The sequence below is a fragment of the Nansenia antarctica genome (assembly GCF_963989245.1).
Source record: "Nansenia antarctica genome assembly, chromosome: 13".
Classification (NCBI taxonomy): Eukaryota; Metazoa; Chordata; class Actinopteri; order Argentiniformes; family Microstomatidae; genus Nansenia; species Nansenia antarctica.
The window spans coordinates 26,872,590-26,888,163 of record NC_137683.1 but is presented as its reverse complement, the minus strand read 5'-3'; the positions used below and the strand labels follow the sequence as shown (position 1 = coordinate 26,888,163).

At 46.8% G+C, this 15,574-nt stretch overlaps 1 protein-coding gene across 8 annotated transcripts in view; it reads right to left on the bottom strand.

Moving 5' to 3' along the window:
• Window positions 1-156: 156 nt before the first annotated feature.
• The window catches only part of camk2d1 (calcium/calmodulin-dependent protein kinase (CaM kinase) II delta 1), an 85,505-nt gene continuing 70,087 nt past the window's right edge, over window positions 157-15,574 (bottom strand). For 4 of the 8 annotated variants that reach the window (XM_080544293.1, XM_080544294.1, XM_080544296.1 and 1 more), the window contains 5 exons: window positions 12,530-12,578; window positions 6,436-6,511; window positions 5,561-5,655; window positions 4,716-4,975; window positions 157-2,142 (listed from right to left, as the gene is read on the bottom strand). In XM_080544293.1, coding sequence (XP_080400419.1) covers window positions 4,740-4,975; window positions 5,561-5,655; window positions 6,436-6,511; window positions 12,530-12,578 — 456 coding nt within the window. In that variant the 3' untranslated portion in view covers window positions 157-2,142; window positions 4,716-4,739. Of the gene's footprint in view, window positions 2,143-4,715; window positions 4,976-5,560; window positions 5,656-6,435; window positions 6,512-12,529; window positions 12,579-14,198; window positions 14,244-15,574 lie in introns of all 8 variants that reach the window. The other 4 variants (XM_080544289.1, XM_080544290.1, XM_080544292.1 and 1 more) reach the window with 3 other exon arrangements.

Here is a 15,574-nt window from a genome sequence, read left to right as displayed (position 1 = left end):
AAAGCTTTTGGCGGTAACAATAACCATGATTAAAGTCTAAGGAAATACCAAAGCCTAACGTAGCCTTATGCACTAAAATGTAATGTTCGATAGCGGTAAGTGCCTAAATGGGTAGAAAAGGCAGAAAATTAGTCACATTAAAAGACAACATTTGGCAGAAATTACACATTTTATTTGATATTTCTTAAACATTTACAGTATCAGTCCTTTCCCATCATGTCAACAATTACACTGTCCCATAGCACTTAACAAAACAACTGCAGTGGGGCAGCAAAGAAGAGAAAATGTCTAATAAAACACAACAACATTGTGCTGTACTCCATCTAGCAGGAAGAACTGAACTGTGTGATAGCCCTGTTGCCCAAATAACTTAATTCACAGCCCGTTAGGGGGTAGCCACACAACTATTCTGAACACCACTGTGGACCTGTGAATATCAAACTCAGTGTTGGATCCCAAACATCATCGTGTCATGTCACAACATATTGACAAAACTCACCATTATTATTCTTCCCCTTCTAACTTCCATCCCCTTAAATTCCCCATTGGCAAAAATAACAAAGTTAAACATGAAAATACCTAACAACTAAAGATTTGAAAAAATGACTAGAACAATGTGATTCCATATGATTCAATAACTATATCTCTCTTCATCTGCAGTATAAAATATCGACGCGTGTTGTAAATTGTTAAGTCGAGTACTGTAACTGCCACACACGGGGGTTGCTAAGTAACGGCTCTGTCCCAGACAGATCACTGGTCTTGGGTTCTCAGGTATGGAGATAGGAGGAGAGGAGAGCCTGTGGGGCTGGTTTAACTGCTGAAAACAGAGAACCATGCACTCTACATGACTGTTGTACAGGGTAAAACTGCAGAATAATGAGGATATGTGAGACACGTATAGAAAAAGATCAATGAATATGGAAGGGACAACCCATCAATTCCACAATATAAAAAGTAACCGAAGAGAAAATATATATAACAACCAATAAAATTCACGTACTTATATATGCTTATGAAAATATCATGATTTGACTTTAAAACAGTGTTTCATTATGTTATACAACAGCCTTGAGTTATATGTATCCATTACATCTATTGTTTACATTCTATCATTGAGACCTTTCTCACATCTTCCATGTGATGTTCAGGCAAACACATACTGTTATAGTAGCAAAACACCAAACCTCGTCCCTTTTTTTTTAAACAGAGAATTACAATCAAGCGAAAAATTCCCAATTATCAGCCTTAATGTTGTGCCAATAGAGGACAAGAACACCAAATTGTAAAAAGAAATTATAAACTGAGCTCACGTTTAACAGTTAATACTCCAAAGCCTAAGCAAGGACAGCATTTCACTTCAATCACAAAAGTCTCTACGTCACCAAAACAAAAGCAAGCTTGTGTTAGTAATTTACTTATATATCTTCATTAGATTGCAATTGTTTTCCCGAAAAACTGCCATTAGAAAAAGGACAAATTGTGATATGTTGGTGTTGGTCACCTAGCCAAAAAGGCATTTATAAGTAACTTGTCTTTCTGATGTGTCATATTCAGATTATATGCATGTAGTGATGAGTCTGAGACAGTTTACTGTGTATCCAATCCATGATACTGAGCATTAAGGAGAAACGCAGAGCTACTACTGTTTATCACTTGATTTACTTAAAAACTGTAATTAAACATCCGTTGTCCACTAGATGGCGCCATAGTCACGTTATCGGTGCTACTCGTATATACTGTATCTCATAATCGGTAAACTTCACATATTGTCAATAGCTCTGGCATGTATACATATTACCATGGCATTCAAACTTAAAACATGTTCAAAACTTGGAAATCATTGAAATTTAATAAAAAATAAAATAAAAAAGAACATGCCTTAGTTATAAATGTGTTGTGATGAGACTGAGAAAATAGAGAGCAAATCGAACAATGATATTGTCAAGATCGTTTTTTTTTTTTTTTAATGTTTAAAAGTTTCTTCAGTCCAGCAGCAACAATGTAAACAACTCTCTGAGGGGGGCGGAGTTACTGTATAGCGAAGGACAGGGATTGGGTGACAGATGTGACACTTGGTACAGTAGGTGGGGTCCATGGTCGTCTGACAGCTGCACACTGGGGGGTCAGGGGTCATCTCAACTGTCACAGAAAAAAAAAAGTTACGTTTTTATGTATTTATATTAATAATCAATCAATCATCATTAATTAATCATTTTAAAATGTTCAGACAGGCAACTTCAAATCGATTTTTTTATGTTACTGGAATCTCAACACACACAAACTATCTATCTATCTATCCGTCTATCTATCCGTCAGTCCCTAACCCTAACCCTAACCCTATCTATCTATCTATCTATCTATCTATCTATCTACCTACCTACCTACCTATCTATCTATCTACGTTGCACAGATAGAGGACAGCATGAAAGACAGGTGTTCCCTGCAGTGCCTGTGCTATGCTAAGTGTTGAAAAGTAGGGAAAGGATGCTAAGCTACAAAGAGGACCAGAGAGGACCAGAGAGAGGACCAGAGAGAGGACCAGAGAGAGGACCAGAGAGAGGACCAGAGAGAGAGGACCAGAGAGAGGACCAGAGAGAGGACCAGAGAGAGAGGACCAGAGAGAGAGGACCAGAGAGAGGACCAGAGAGAGGACCAGAGAGAGAGGACCAGAGAGAGAGGACCAGAGAGAGGACCAGAGAGAGAGGACCAGAGAGAGAGGACCAGAGAGAGAGGATCAGAGAGAGAGGACCAGAGAGAGAGGACCAGAGAGAGGACCAGAGAGAGGACCAGAGAGAGAGGACCAGAGAGAGGACCAGAGAGAGAGGACCAGAGAGAGGACCAGAGAGAGAGGACCAGAGAGAGGACCAGAGAGAGGACCAGAGAGAGAGGATCAGAGAGAGGACCAGAGAGAGAGGACCAGAGAGAGAGAGGACCAGAGAGAGGACCAGAGAGAGAGGACCAGAGAGAGGACCAGAGAGAGAGGACCAGAGAGAGAGGACCAGAGAGAGGACCAGAGAGAGGACCAGAGAGAGAGAGAGGACCAGAGAGAGGACCAGAGAGAGAGGACCAGAGAGAGGACCAGAGAGAGAGGACCAGAGAGAGAGGACCAGAGAGAGGACCAGAGAGAGAGGACCAGAGAGAGAGGACCAGAGAGAGGACCAGAGAGAGGACCAGAGAGAGGACCAGAGAGAGAGGACCAGAGAGAGGACCAGAGGGAGGACCAGAGAGAGAGGACCAGAGAGAGGACCAGAGAGAGAGGACCAGAGAGAGGACCAGAGAGAGGACCAGAGAGAGGACCAGAGAGAGAGGACCAGAGAGAGAGAGGACCAGAGAGAGGACCAGAGAGAGAGGACCAGAGAGAGGACCAGAGAGAGAGGACCAGAGAGAGAGGACCAGAGAGAGGACCAGAGAGAGAGGACCAGAGAGAGAGGACCAGAGAGAGGACCAGAGAGAGGACCAGAGAGAGGACCAGAGAGAGAGGACCAGAGAGAGGACCAGAAGGAGGACCAGAGAGAGAGGACCAGAGAGAGGACCAGAGAGAGGACCAGAGAGAGAGGACCAGAGAGAGAGGACCAGAGAGAGAGGACCAGAGAGAGGACCAGAGGGAGGAGCAGAGAGAGGACCAGAGAGAGGACCAGAGAGAGAGGACCAGAGAGAGGACCAGAGAAAGGACCAGAGAGAGAGGACCAGAGAGAGGACCAGAGAGAGGACCAGAGAGAGAGGACCAGAGAGAGGACCAGAGAGAGGACCAGAGAGAGGACCAGAGAGAGGACCAGAGAGAGGACCAGAGAGAGGACCAGAGAGAGAGGACCAGAGAGAGAGGACAAGAGAGAGGACCAGAGAGAGAGGACCAGAGAGAGGACCAGAGAGAGAGGACCAGAGAGAGGACCAGAGAGAGAGGACCAGAGAGAGGACCAGAGAGAGGACCAGAGAGAGAGGACCAGAGAGAGGACCAGAGAGAGGACCAGAGAGAGGACCAGAGAGAGAGGACCAGAGAGAGGACCAGAGAGAGGACCAGAGAGAGGACCAGAGAGAGAGGACCAGAGAGAGAGAGGACCAGAGAGAGAGAGGACCAGAGAGAGAGAGGACCAGAGAGAGGACCAGAGAGAGAGGACCAGAGAGAGGATCAGAGAGAGAGGACCAGAGAGAGGACCAGAGAGAGGACCAGAGAGAGAGGACCAGAGAGAGGACCAGAGAGAGGACCAGAGAGAGAGGACCAGAGAGAGAGGACCAGAGAGAGGACCAGAGAGAGGACCAGAGAGAGGACCAGAGAGAGAGGACCAGAGAGAGAGGACAAGAGAGAGGACCAGAGAGAGAGGACCAGAGAGAGAGGACCAGAGAGAGGACCAGAGAGAGGACCAGAGAGAGGACCAGAGAGAGAGGACCAGAGAGAGGACCAGAGAGAGGACCAGAGAGAGAGGACCAGAGAGAGAGGACCAGAGAGAGGACCAGAGAGAGGACCAGAGAGAGAGGACCAGAGAGAGAGGACCAGAGAGAGAGGACCAGAGAGAGGACCAGAGAGAGGACCAGAGAGAGGACCAGAGAGAGGACCAGAGAGAGAGGACCAGAGAGAGAGGACCAGAGAGAGGACCAGAGAGAGAGGACCAGAGAGAGGACCAGAGAGAGGACCAAAAAGCAGACCAAGGATAGCGTGTCGTGTGTCGCGGTGAGGTGGTGAGGTGGTCAGAAGACAGAAGGCAGAAGAAGCGCACCTACAAGTGTCATCATCACCCCCCTTACTTGGCGGGCAGCGTGGGGGACCCGGAGCGGTGGAAGTGGATGTTCTGCCACTTGCCGTCGCGGCGGTGCCAGATGCGCGTCTCCTCGGCCTGCATGGTGCGCGGCATGCCGGTGCCGTCCACGTACTGGGTCAGACGGATGTAGGCGATGCAGGCCGCCTCCTCCCCGATCAGGTGGACGTGAGGGTTCAGCAGGATGGTGTGGATGGGCCCCTGCTTAGCCTTGTTGAGGCCTGGAGGGGGTGGAGGGGGGTGGAGAGAGAGGGAGGGAGAGAGAGGGAGAGGGGGAGGGGGAGAGCGAGGGGGAGAGAGAAGGGGGGGGGAGAGAGAGTGGGGGAGAGAGAAAGGGGGAAGGGGAGAGGGAGAGAGAGACAGAGAGAGAGGGAGACAGAGAGAGAGAGGGAGAGAGAGGGGGAGAGACAGAGGGAGAGGGAGGGGGAGAGAGAGGGGGAGAGCGAGGGAGACAGGGAAGAGAGAGACAGAGAGAGGAGAGAGAGAGGGGGAGAGGGAGGGAGAGAGAGAGACAGAGGGAGAGAGAGAGGGAGAGAGAGAGGGGGGGAGAGAGAGAGGTAGAGAGAGAGAGAGAGAGAGGGGGAGAGAGAGGGAGAGAGAGACAGAGAGAGAGAGACAGAGACAACGAAGGAATGGGAGACATGGATCAGGGGCCTCATTTATAAAACTTCCATACGCCCCAAAACTTTTAAGACCTTGATTTCTTTTTCTCAAATTCACAAACTTTCAAGGATTTCAAGGACCCGTGGGAATCCTGTACAGTACATGTAGTGCAGGTCCACAGAGGAATTCGGGGGTGCTTTTACCGTTCTCAAAGAAGAAGCGGTGGAAGTCGGTTCCCTCCACCAGGTTTCCCAAGGCCTCAGGCTCGAAGGAGGTCAGGCCGGGGTCACAGATCTTCCTGTGAGAGAGAGGAGGAGGTGGTTACTTTACAAGGTTACCATGGTTACCATGTCGGAATGACAGGGAGTAAGGAGTATCTAGATCTGTATAAAGTCGTTTATAGTAGTAGTTTATAGTAGTAGTTTTATATCATTTTATACTGAGAATTATACAACAGTTAGTTCCGACCAAGTAATTTGATTGGACAAGAGGCATTCCATGAGTGCTAATATACAGTATAACAGCACTGGGACTTAACTATAGGTATCACTCCGAAATAACCGTTAATATCAAAGTAGCTAGCCTGCAGATGTTTGTGTTCAGGTTACTAGGCAACAGTCCAGTTGCGGAACTATTTTTTGTTGACGGAGCCAAAATAAATGATTAAATAAACAAACAAATCATAATCTGTTGTCACTTATTACTGTTAACTAATAAATTGAAGTCTCTCTACATTTTGGCGATTCTAGCCCTCAAGGAAGGCCCATTTCCTTCCTGTAAGAGATGTGCCAAGATCTGTGGCACAGTGAATAATTCTGACTGTGGACAGGGCCCATAACTTGCAATCACAGATTTGATGACCAAGGACAGCTCTATAAATATGAGTCCCGCCCAACGTTGGGAGCTTTTTGTCTGCTGTTTTCTCTCTGCGCTCATGTGACTTTGCTTAATAAAAGGCCTCTTTGGAGTCAGTTGATTTAAGATCTTTGTGCTTTATAAGTTCTACTCAATCTACTAAGAATCAATTAAATCCACAACATCTGGATTAGGTATGGGATAGAATACAAGATGCACTGACGTGTAGGCTTCGAAATCGGCGTTGTTGATGGCTTCAATCAGCTGCTCAGTGACTTTAATGATCTCCTGCTTCCTGGCTGAAAGGGAGGGATGGAGAAAGAGAGAGAGGGAGCGAAGGAGAGAGAGAGAGAGAGAGAGAGAGAGAGAGAGAGAGAGGGAGAGAGAGAGAGAGAGAGAGAGAGAGAGAGAGAGAGAGAGAGAGAGAGAGAGACAGACAGAGACAGACATTATAATAAGGTTAAGAAACAAAGTTAACTACACCACCACATACTGTCAGACAACATCTAGGGGTGTTAAATTAATAGGTGAGAATTCACCAGCATGAGTATTAACCACACGTTTGCTTTTCATCACATTATGAGTTAACTACACACCACCAGGGGGGAACATTCCATCAACGTCGCTAAAGGAAAATCCAGAGTAGTAAGTTTTGCGAGACTTATAAAAAAAAATCTGGGTTTTCCTGGACTTTCATTTAGCAACGTTAGTGGAAAACCCTCCTGGAGATTCAGGGGCCGAGGCTCAACACACACACACACGCACACACACACACACACACACACACACACACACACACACTGTGTGTGGTCCACCATCATTATCACAGATGACGTCACAGATCTCAGGTTAAGTAGGCAAGCTAGGGAGTAATGAATGTGAGGAACATTTTCCTGATTTAGTTAAATGATGTTATTATGTTGATGGAAGATTTAAAGTGGAATGCAGCGTGTTGAGGGCTTATGTGGATATGAGCAAAATTAGAGCTGAACGTGTGTGAAATGAATGCAGGTTATGGTTACTGACACACACACACACACACACACACACACACACACACACACACACACACACACACACAGTGTAAATAGTTTTTCTTACAAAACATTGCTGAAGCCTTTGAAAGTATCCCGTTACCAACAAAATAGTATTGATATTAGTACTAAACTTGTGATTAAAAAAATGCATACAAACTTTGAAAGATACATTAAAAAATGCTTTCAAGAACCCCCTAAAAAGTCACAAAGTGCACTATTATACAAACTGAGAAAAGGGTAAACTCTGTGAAAGTCAGAAAACACAAAGATATGTAATTCTTTTTTTTTTTACGGTCCAGGATTCAAATGAAAGATCAACACCGGTCAACTTTAAAAAATAACGACACTTTGTTTGACTGTCTTTACCTTCGACAGATGAGTTCTGCCCTCTGACACCGTCAACCGACGTGAAGAGAACAACACAGAGGACCGAGAGAAGAAACATGTTTCCCCTGACGCTAGTTCTCTACTCTGGTACTCTGAGAGGTCAACACTGTTCACGGGTGACAGACAGAGACTCAAGTGGAGGCAGTGAGGATGTCGGAGTTGTTAAAAGCCAGCATCTGTTGTCACAGCTTTCAAATATTCACTATTTCAATCTGATACAGCGAAAACCAGGGGTCGACAAACCTATGAGCCAGCTACTTTTTATTGACTTAACCCATAGAAGCCTGAGTCAGTTGACTGAGAACATACAGTGCCCTATGCAAGTAACGGGACAGTGGAGCGTAATTTTGTCTCTTGGCTCTATGACATGTACATATTGGTTTCACCATTCAGGAATGTCAGCAACTTGCCTGTCAGTTATTTTTCAAATCAGAAGTAGATCAAATGTCCTAGACTCTTGTCAACTGAGCACTAAATGCTTCTGTGCTGTTAACCGTGTTGTCTTCTCGGGGAACATTAAGCCTCCTCGACACAAGAAGTGCAGCTTGCTAGGAGATAGACGACCAGTTTGTTAGCCCAGTATACTACAAGAACACAGCACTGCCCAGTGCCCACAACACCTTAAGGGGGGGGAAATGAAGGCATTTACAGCATCTACTGAGTGGAACTAATCTCTATTGAGCAGGGCAGAATGTCTCTGTGCATTCTGACAATAGTCTGGTCCTAATCCTTCCTAGTGTCTTTCATTGGAGCCCAGTCAGATAATATTCAGGGCCAGAGGGAACATTCACTAGACTGAGAGGAGATTAAAAAATGTACAGTACCCCTCGGAAACACGAGAACATGGTAATCTGCAATCTCTTCTTTCACTCACTCAGTTACGAGTGCCCTTTCACACCCTCGAGAACCACAATATCGTTATTGCTGCATAGATTCTCCCCCAAAAATGCTATTAAGCTAAGCGCAGTATAACACCACCATGTGTACAGCATTAAGACACACAAACAGACACACACACACACACACACACTTGATTATGATGGACAAGGCAGCAGTAGGATGAGAGGATGAGTTGGTTCTGACAGGCAGAGGGAACCAGAGCATGGCGTCTGTTCTTCCATCTAATCTGCTTCTCTGTGCCTGGCGCTGAGACAGGGGTTCACCCAAGGACACACACACACACACACACACACACACACACACACACACCGCCTGAACCAAGTTCATCACTGTCTAAACAGAGAGGACGCTCCTCCAGTCAGACTCTCTATCCACACACACACACACACACACACACACACACACACCTCCCTGCTGCTGTGGCGGGTGGATGAGCTCCTTCATGACCCCCTGGTGACCCCTGATTATAACAATTATAATGTGAAGCCAGTAAGATGCCATGACATCTTCTGACCTGCAGGGGGCAGCAGAAGACAGTAGCCTATACAGCAGCCCCTAGATAGTGGTAATAATAATCGTTTTTTATTGCCATGCAATCAACTTTTGGTATTTTATGCTCTAGGCAAGGGGTCGGCCATAGACGCCGATGCCCCTGAAGCAATTAGGGGTTCAGTGTCTTGCTCAAGGACACCTTGACACATGGCCAGGATTTCGGGGTTCGAACCGCCGAACTGCCAACCTTGTGACATTAGATGCCGGCTCTCTACACCGGCGGTTCCCTGAAAGGGGGGGGGGGGCCTGAGTGTGGGCCTAGGTGGAATAGGTGGAGTCACACGGGGCGGCGGGGGGGCGGATTGAGAGAAAGAGAGAAAGACCACCAGTGAACAGGCGGAGAGGAGCAGGTAGGTGGAGAGGAGCAGGTAGCCGGTGATGGCAGCCTTCCTCCCTACCGGGGGCCACACACCAGCCGCAGGAGGAGGAGGAAGAGGAGGAAGAGGAAGAGCGGGAGAAGGAGCGGTAAAATGCCTGAGTGCTTCTTAATAAGGGACGTTTCAGAGAGAGCGGGGGGGGGGGGGGGGGGGTGGAAGCGTGGGAGAGGCAGGATGCTGGGGTGAGGCAAGGGCACGGGATGGAGGGATGAAGGGGTAAGTGGGTTGATGGATGGATGGATGGATGGGTTTATAGATTGAAGGATGGAGGGGTGAGATGTAGAAAACAACAGAGTGAAACAGAAAAGAAAAGTGACAAACTGATGATTGACAGAAAGATGAGTGACAGTGTTCTGAAGACATGCATGTTCCGTGCGCTTGCCAAGGACAGAACACGACACATAAGTGAACGGAGCGTTTGGAACAGGAACACGAGAACATGTGAGACATTAGGTTGTGGATCCATTCAGGCTGTCTGGTGGGGTTATCTGATATATGATGATGTCACAGAGGACTGGTGGTATGGATGAAAAGTGTTCATCTCAATAGTCTTACATAGCTTACATCTCCTTTTCCTTCATCTGGAAAGCAAATACCAAGATAACTCCCAACTCTTACAAGTGCAACGTTATAGAATGACTCCCGTGAAAGTTTGGTAAATGGAAGCCTTCATCTTTTCGACAAAGCTGCTTGCTAGAGAAAACACAGTAAAGCGATGTGCACACACACACACGCACACGCGCACACGCACACGCACACACACACACACACACACACACACGCACACGCGCACACGCACAGACACACAGACACACGAAACACACACACGCACACGCAGGAAACACACGTGTGTCAGAGAGGCAGTGAGACATGTCACGTTACATAACCCCTCACCACACGCAAGTCGCCGTCTTTGAAGGGCGAACGTGGGCGCAAGAAAACCCTCGACCTCAAACAATACGAAACATAATTTACTTTGGAAGAATAGGACGACCTCTTGAGGGCACGGATGGAGGTTTGCAATAAGGTGCAATTATTCAACGCAAGTAGCTTCATGAGATTCCTCTATTAAACGCCACCCTCAGGCTCTTTTGACTCTTTTGAAGGCTGAGAAAATGGGGTTATATTAACATTGGTGATTGGGGTCCCTCTCCCAGATCTTATGATAGAGTTCCCTGTCGAAGAGAGAGAAAGCAACGCTTATATTGTCAGGAACATTTAACAAATGCTACTGTAGTATATTTGTACTTAAAACACACATGGTGTGGGCCTGTTCTCCTGAAGATGGGGGTTGTATGATGACCATATGCTCAGGACACTGACTGTCCTTCTATGGTCAGCTGAGGAATGACTTCCTGGAATGACTTTAGGCCATAGTGACATCACAGGTGACTGCCCCTTTTCACCCCTTGACCATCCCTACAGTGAAGGTGATAGGCCATGGTCTGGGGTAGGTATTTGCATACGAAAAGACATAAAGGGCTTCACACAAGGGCAGACCGGCCTCTTAACCACCCACCCCAGACCAGAGCAGACCAGACCAGAATCCAGCTTTGGTATCTGTATACTTTGTTTTGTACTTTAATTAAATCGTCTTAAACTCAGAGTTGATTCTTTGATTCATAACCAGCAAGAGAAATATACCATACTACTAAAGCTTATCTCTAGATACAATGTGAACCCATCCATAGGGCTTTCACACCGCCAAGGAACCGTTCCGGTTCGCGTTCCCGAACCTAGTCTGGAAGCGGCCGGCGCGTTCATACCACGCCTGAAAAGTTGGTTTGCAGCCGGAACCAGAAAGTAGAACCGTGACGTCGTCAGTGGGTGTGTCCTATTCTAGGCTGTGAAGACCAGCAAGAAGGAAGGAGACAAAATGTCATCTAATCTAAATCTAATCAATAGTGATAAAAACATAAAAAAAAAAAAAAAAAGTTTCATCATTCTCTCTATCTTCCTCACATGCTCAGCAAACACGCGCGCAAACTTCATAAGCCATTTCTATTCCAGTAAATGAGCAGCATGGTTAGTAAGAGAACGTGTTTAGAAAGTGTCTTTTGTTTCTTTTCATAGAAAATAGTGTTTCTTTCAGATACTGTAGTGGAAGATATTATCCTCATTTCCAGTGAAGTAGCTGCCATCTTGTTGTGACATCTTTATTTATCCCGCCCCTTTGTCAACCAACGTTGATGACGATGATGGTTCTGGTTACACTGGTATGAACGCGGGCTGGTTCTCCAGGCAGCACCGAGCTTCAGAGGTTCCAGAACGGGAATGGGAACGGCTCCGTGGCGGTGTGAAAGCCCTACCAGAGGCTTCATCTCTAACGAGCAGGGGCGTTGATGACATGGCTTACAATGGGTGGGGGTGTGTGTGTGTGTGTGTGTGAGTGTGTGTCTCTCCCTCCCTCTCTCTCTCCCTCTCTCCCTCTCTCCCTCTCTCCCTCTCTCCCTCTCTCCCTCCCTCCCTCCCTCCCTCCCTCCCCGCCTCCCGCCCCCCCCCTCCCTCGAGTGGTACTGTACACAGCCTATGATGTCGTCTCAGCCTGCTTTCTTTCATTGTGTGTTATTCTCGACGACCGTAATCACAGCTCCAGTCACTAATGAGTCACTAACTAGCGAGCCAGCCCGACAAAATGGGCGTCAAACGCACCACAGAGGACTGAAGCTGTGCCACCACTATTTATCCGCTTCATCACCACTGGCCTTAAAGAACACAAGGAGAAACAGATGGACGAGACATCAATAGACCAAGATAACATGGAAACGCACGCAGCCGTAAAATATGACAAAAGCACACTGTGTAACAAATACCAAACAGAGTAAATAAAGCCACAAAAGACAACAAAAACAAACAAAAAAAACTGAACAAAGCAGACATGGAAACGGCTGATAGTGTATCTATGCTCCTGTGTGTCACCATGACGATGTATTGCAAGACATATGCCATGGATCCCCGGCACAATAATGGCAAGGCTTATGCTAAGCTAATGTTTCTGTGCTGCCCATAAATGACTTGTAGCTGAATCAATCCTCGATTTCGTGTTCGATTGTGTGTTCCTCACCTTTGACATCCTCGTCCTCGATGGTGGTGTTGGTACTCTCGCTGGACTCCTGGGAGACGACACACAGAAACAAACCTCGTTAAACAAGGACAACTGGTGGACCAATCAACTGGAAGAAACCCACTAAGAAAACGAAAGTCACAAATTGCGGCCCCCCCCCATTTTTTTTTTTAAATTAAAAGATAAGATTGTTCATTATCAGGTTTAGTTATTCATACAAAAAGCTGCCAACATGGCAACATGGGCATAGTATCTGTAGGCATGCATTCCCCTCTCTCTCCACTAGGCTTGTACACGACCACGGCATCCTCAACCACCAACTGAACGCACTGCTGCAAATCCCCAACCCACAGATCTGACATGAACAAGGTTTCACTGCACAAAGCAACGACACACAAAACATGCAGATCGGTGCCCGACCCCGCGACCCCCCATGCATGACGACTTACAGTATTACGGAGGGATCCCAGAAATAAAAAATCACACATACCATGACAAGACGTATTCGTCGGTAAGGGTTTTTGCTCGCAGGGGCTGTAGGTAGTAACTCTACAGTAATAGTAGTAGTAGAGATAGTAACTCTACAGTAGTAGTAATAGTAGTAGTAGTAGTAGTAGTAGTAGTAGTAGTAGTAGTAGTAGTAGAGATAGTAACTCTACAGTATTTCATGCCTACAATGTGTATGTCATTCAGTTCTAAAAGCATGCCGTTTGGGCCACAACACCGGAGGCCAACGGGATGTTCCAGTGCTGTACAGTAGTTTCGTCGTCGCAGGGGATAACATGCACACATTAAGACTACAGGTTTAGCTTATAAATAAGATATGGACATGCAGACATGCAAAAAAAAATCTTGCTTGACATAATTCAACGAAACACCAGTACACAACCATACGAAACACCAGGACCCAGCCATACGAAACACCAGGAAACACACAACCCCATCACTGTCATTTTCCCCATTGTTCACACAAACATAATGCTACAGTACTTGCTGAGTGATTCGCCCAAGGTCCAGAGTCTCATCAACACTCATCGGTGCAGATCGGATATCAATTACTTTAGTCTAAGATCCCTTTAGAACTGGTGAAACTGGAGCTGGTGGTGATCTTTTAATAATCATGCATTAATCTGTGAGTTCCGTGACGTGAGAATGTACGTGTCTACCAATTTGTTTAACATTAGATTAACATTATTCACAGTCAGTAGTCACACCCAGTAGTCCATTGTCCGGCACATATTTAACACTGAAAACAAACATCAATGGCACATCAAGACTTTGACACCATTGTAAGGACTTGCAGAGAACTCAACGCACGGAAATGCGTAGCTGCTATAAGAAGAACACTAACAGCAAACACTGGTACTGAACGCTCTAGAGGTGAACAGGGTCATCCCTATGGTCCCACAACCCTATGGTCCAACAATCCAATGGTCCTACATTTCTAATATTTCATAGGTGGGCTAGGGATGGGGTTAGGGTTAGGATTCGGGATAGGGTCAGTGTTATGGTTAGGGTTAGGGTCAGTGTTAGGGTTAGGGTTAGATTACTTAGACATGTGGGAATATCGGGCTTTGGGACCATTGGGCTGTGGGACCATCGGGCTGTGGGAACAAAGACGCGCTCCCGAATGTTCTAGAAGGTGAACAACGGCTCATTTACATAATACCTTGTTTCCATCAGTAGGGTTGTGGATAACTGTGGTCTGAGGCTCCTGATTCGGAGCGTAGGAGGAGAAGAAGAAGAAAGAGGAGGAAGTGGGTGAGAGAGGGTGAAGAAGAGAAGGGGGTTAAACACACACAGGAAACGGTTGTGGTAAAATGCTTAGCAAAAAGAAGAAAGAAACTAAGTAACTGTACCTAGGTTGACAGTTTATCTGGGGGAAAGTATTGTCGTTGGGGGCATAGTGATGAAATGATGACTACAACACTACCGGGTAGAGGCTATGGGATCAGTGCATCAGGTCCTACATGTCCAACTGAACACTTTTTTCCCAGGTTTTCCCACACTTAGTCAAAGTGAACGTGAGAGGAGTGAGGGGGCATCAGGAGACGAGAGGACAGGTACAGGGAAGACCACGTCCATGCCAGGATGGTACAATGTAGGAGCGGGTTAGTCACTGGAGGACCCCTGGACATTGACAGAGGAAACCCCAATGTGGTGTTCTCAGCCAAGTCATGCAGATAATCCTTACCCCAGGCACATATCCTGTGTGTGAACATTAAAGTAGCTACGGGGGAGGGGAGGGGGGGAGGGGGGTGACGACATTGCAAAGGGCAATTAGCCACAGTAGCATGTATTCTCGAAGGGTGACATTATACACCAGAGGACAATGAGATTACTTGTCTAACATGTGGAAGACCTGAGAGGGGGGGTGGGGGGTTGGGGGGGCGCGACTGTCATCGCATGGTGACGCTCATGGGTGGTGACAGGCTGGGTGGCACTGCCAACCCTCCTCCGGCTCTGTGTGTGTGTGTGTGTGTGTGTGTGTGTGTGTGTATATGTGTGTTGCATGCAATGCATAGATCTATTTTCAGAAGCATGCTTGGGTGTTTCTGCCAGTGTGTTTCCTGACTAACAAAGTAAACCTTTGTAAAACATTTTTACAATTTCATTCAGCTAAGTTAAGAAACAACAGAGACATGCACAGTGCACCACGCACATGCCAACTGCAAAGATAAACCCCACCACAACAAGAAGCACATGTGTTCAAATAAAGAGATATGTAATAGAATGTGTCGAAAGAAAGAGAAAGAAAACATGTCCAGTTTAAAAGAGGCGGCATCACCACGAGCAGACAGACAAAGAGACAAAGAGAGGCGATGGATGAGAGAACACCCAGCCCAGACATGGAGGAGGACAGACAGATAGACAGGAGGACAGACAGACAGACAGACAAGAGCAGGAGGGAGGACAGACAGATAGACAGGAGGACAGACAGACAAACAGACAGACAGAGCAGGAGGGAGGACAGACAGACAAGAGGACAGACAGGCAGGAGGACAGGAGGACAGACAGACAGAGTACCAGAGCAGGCGTGGAGGA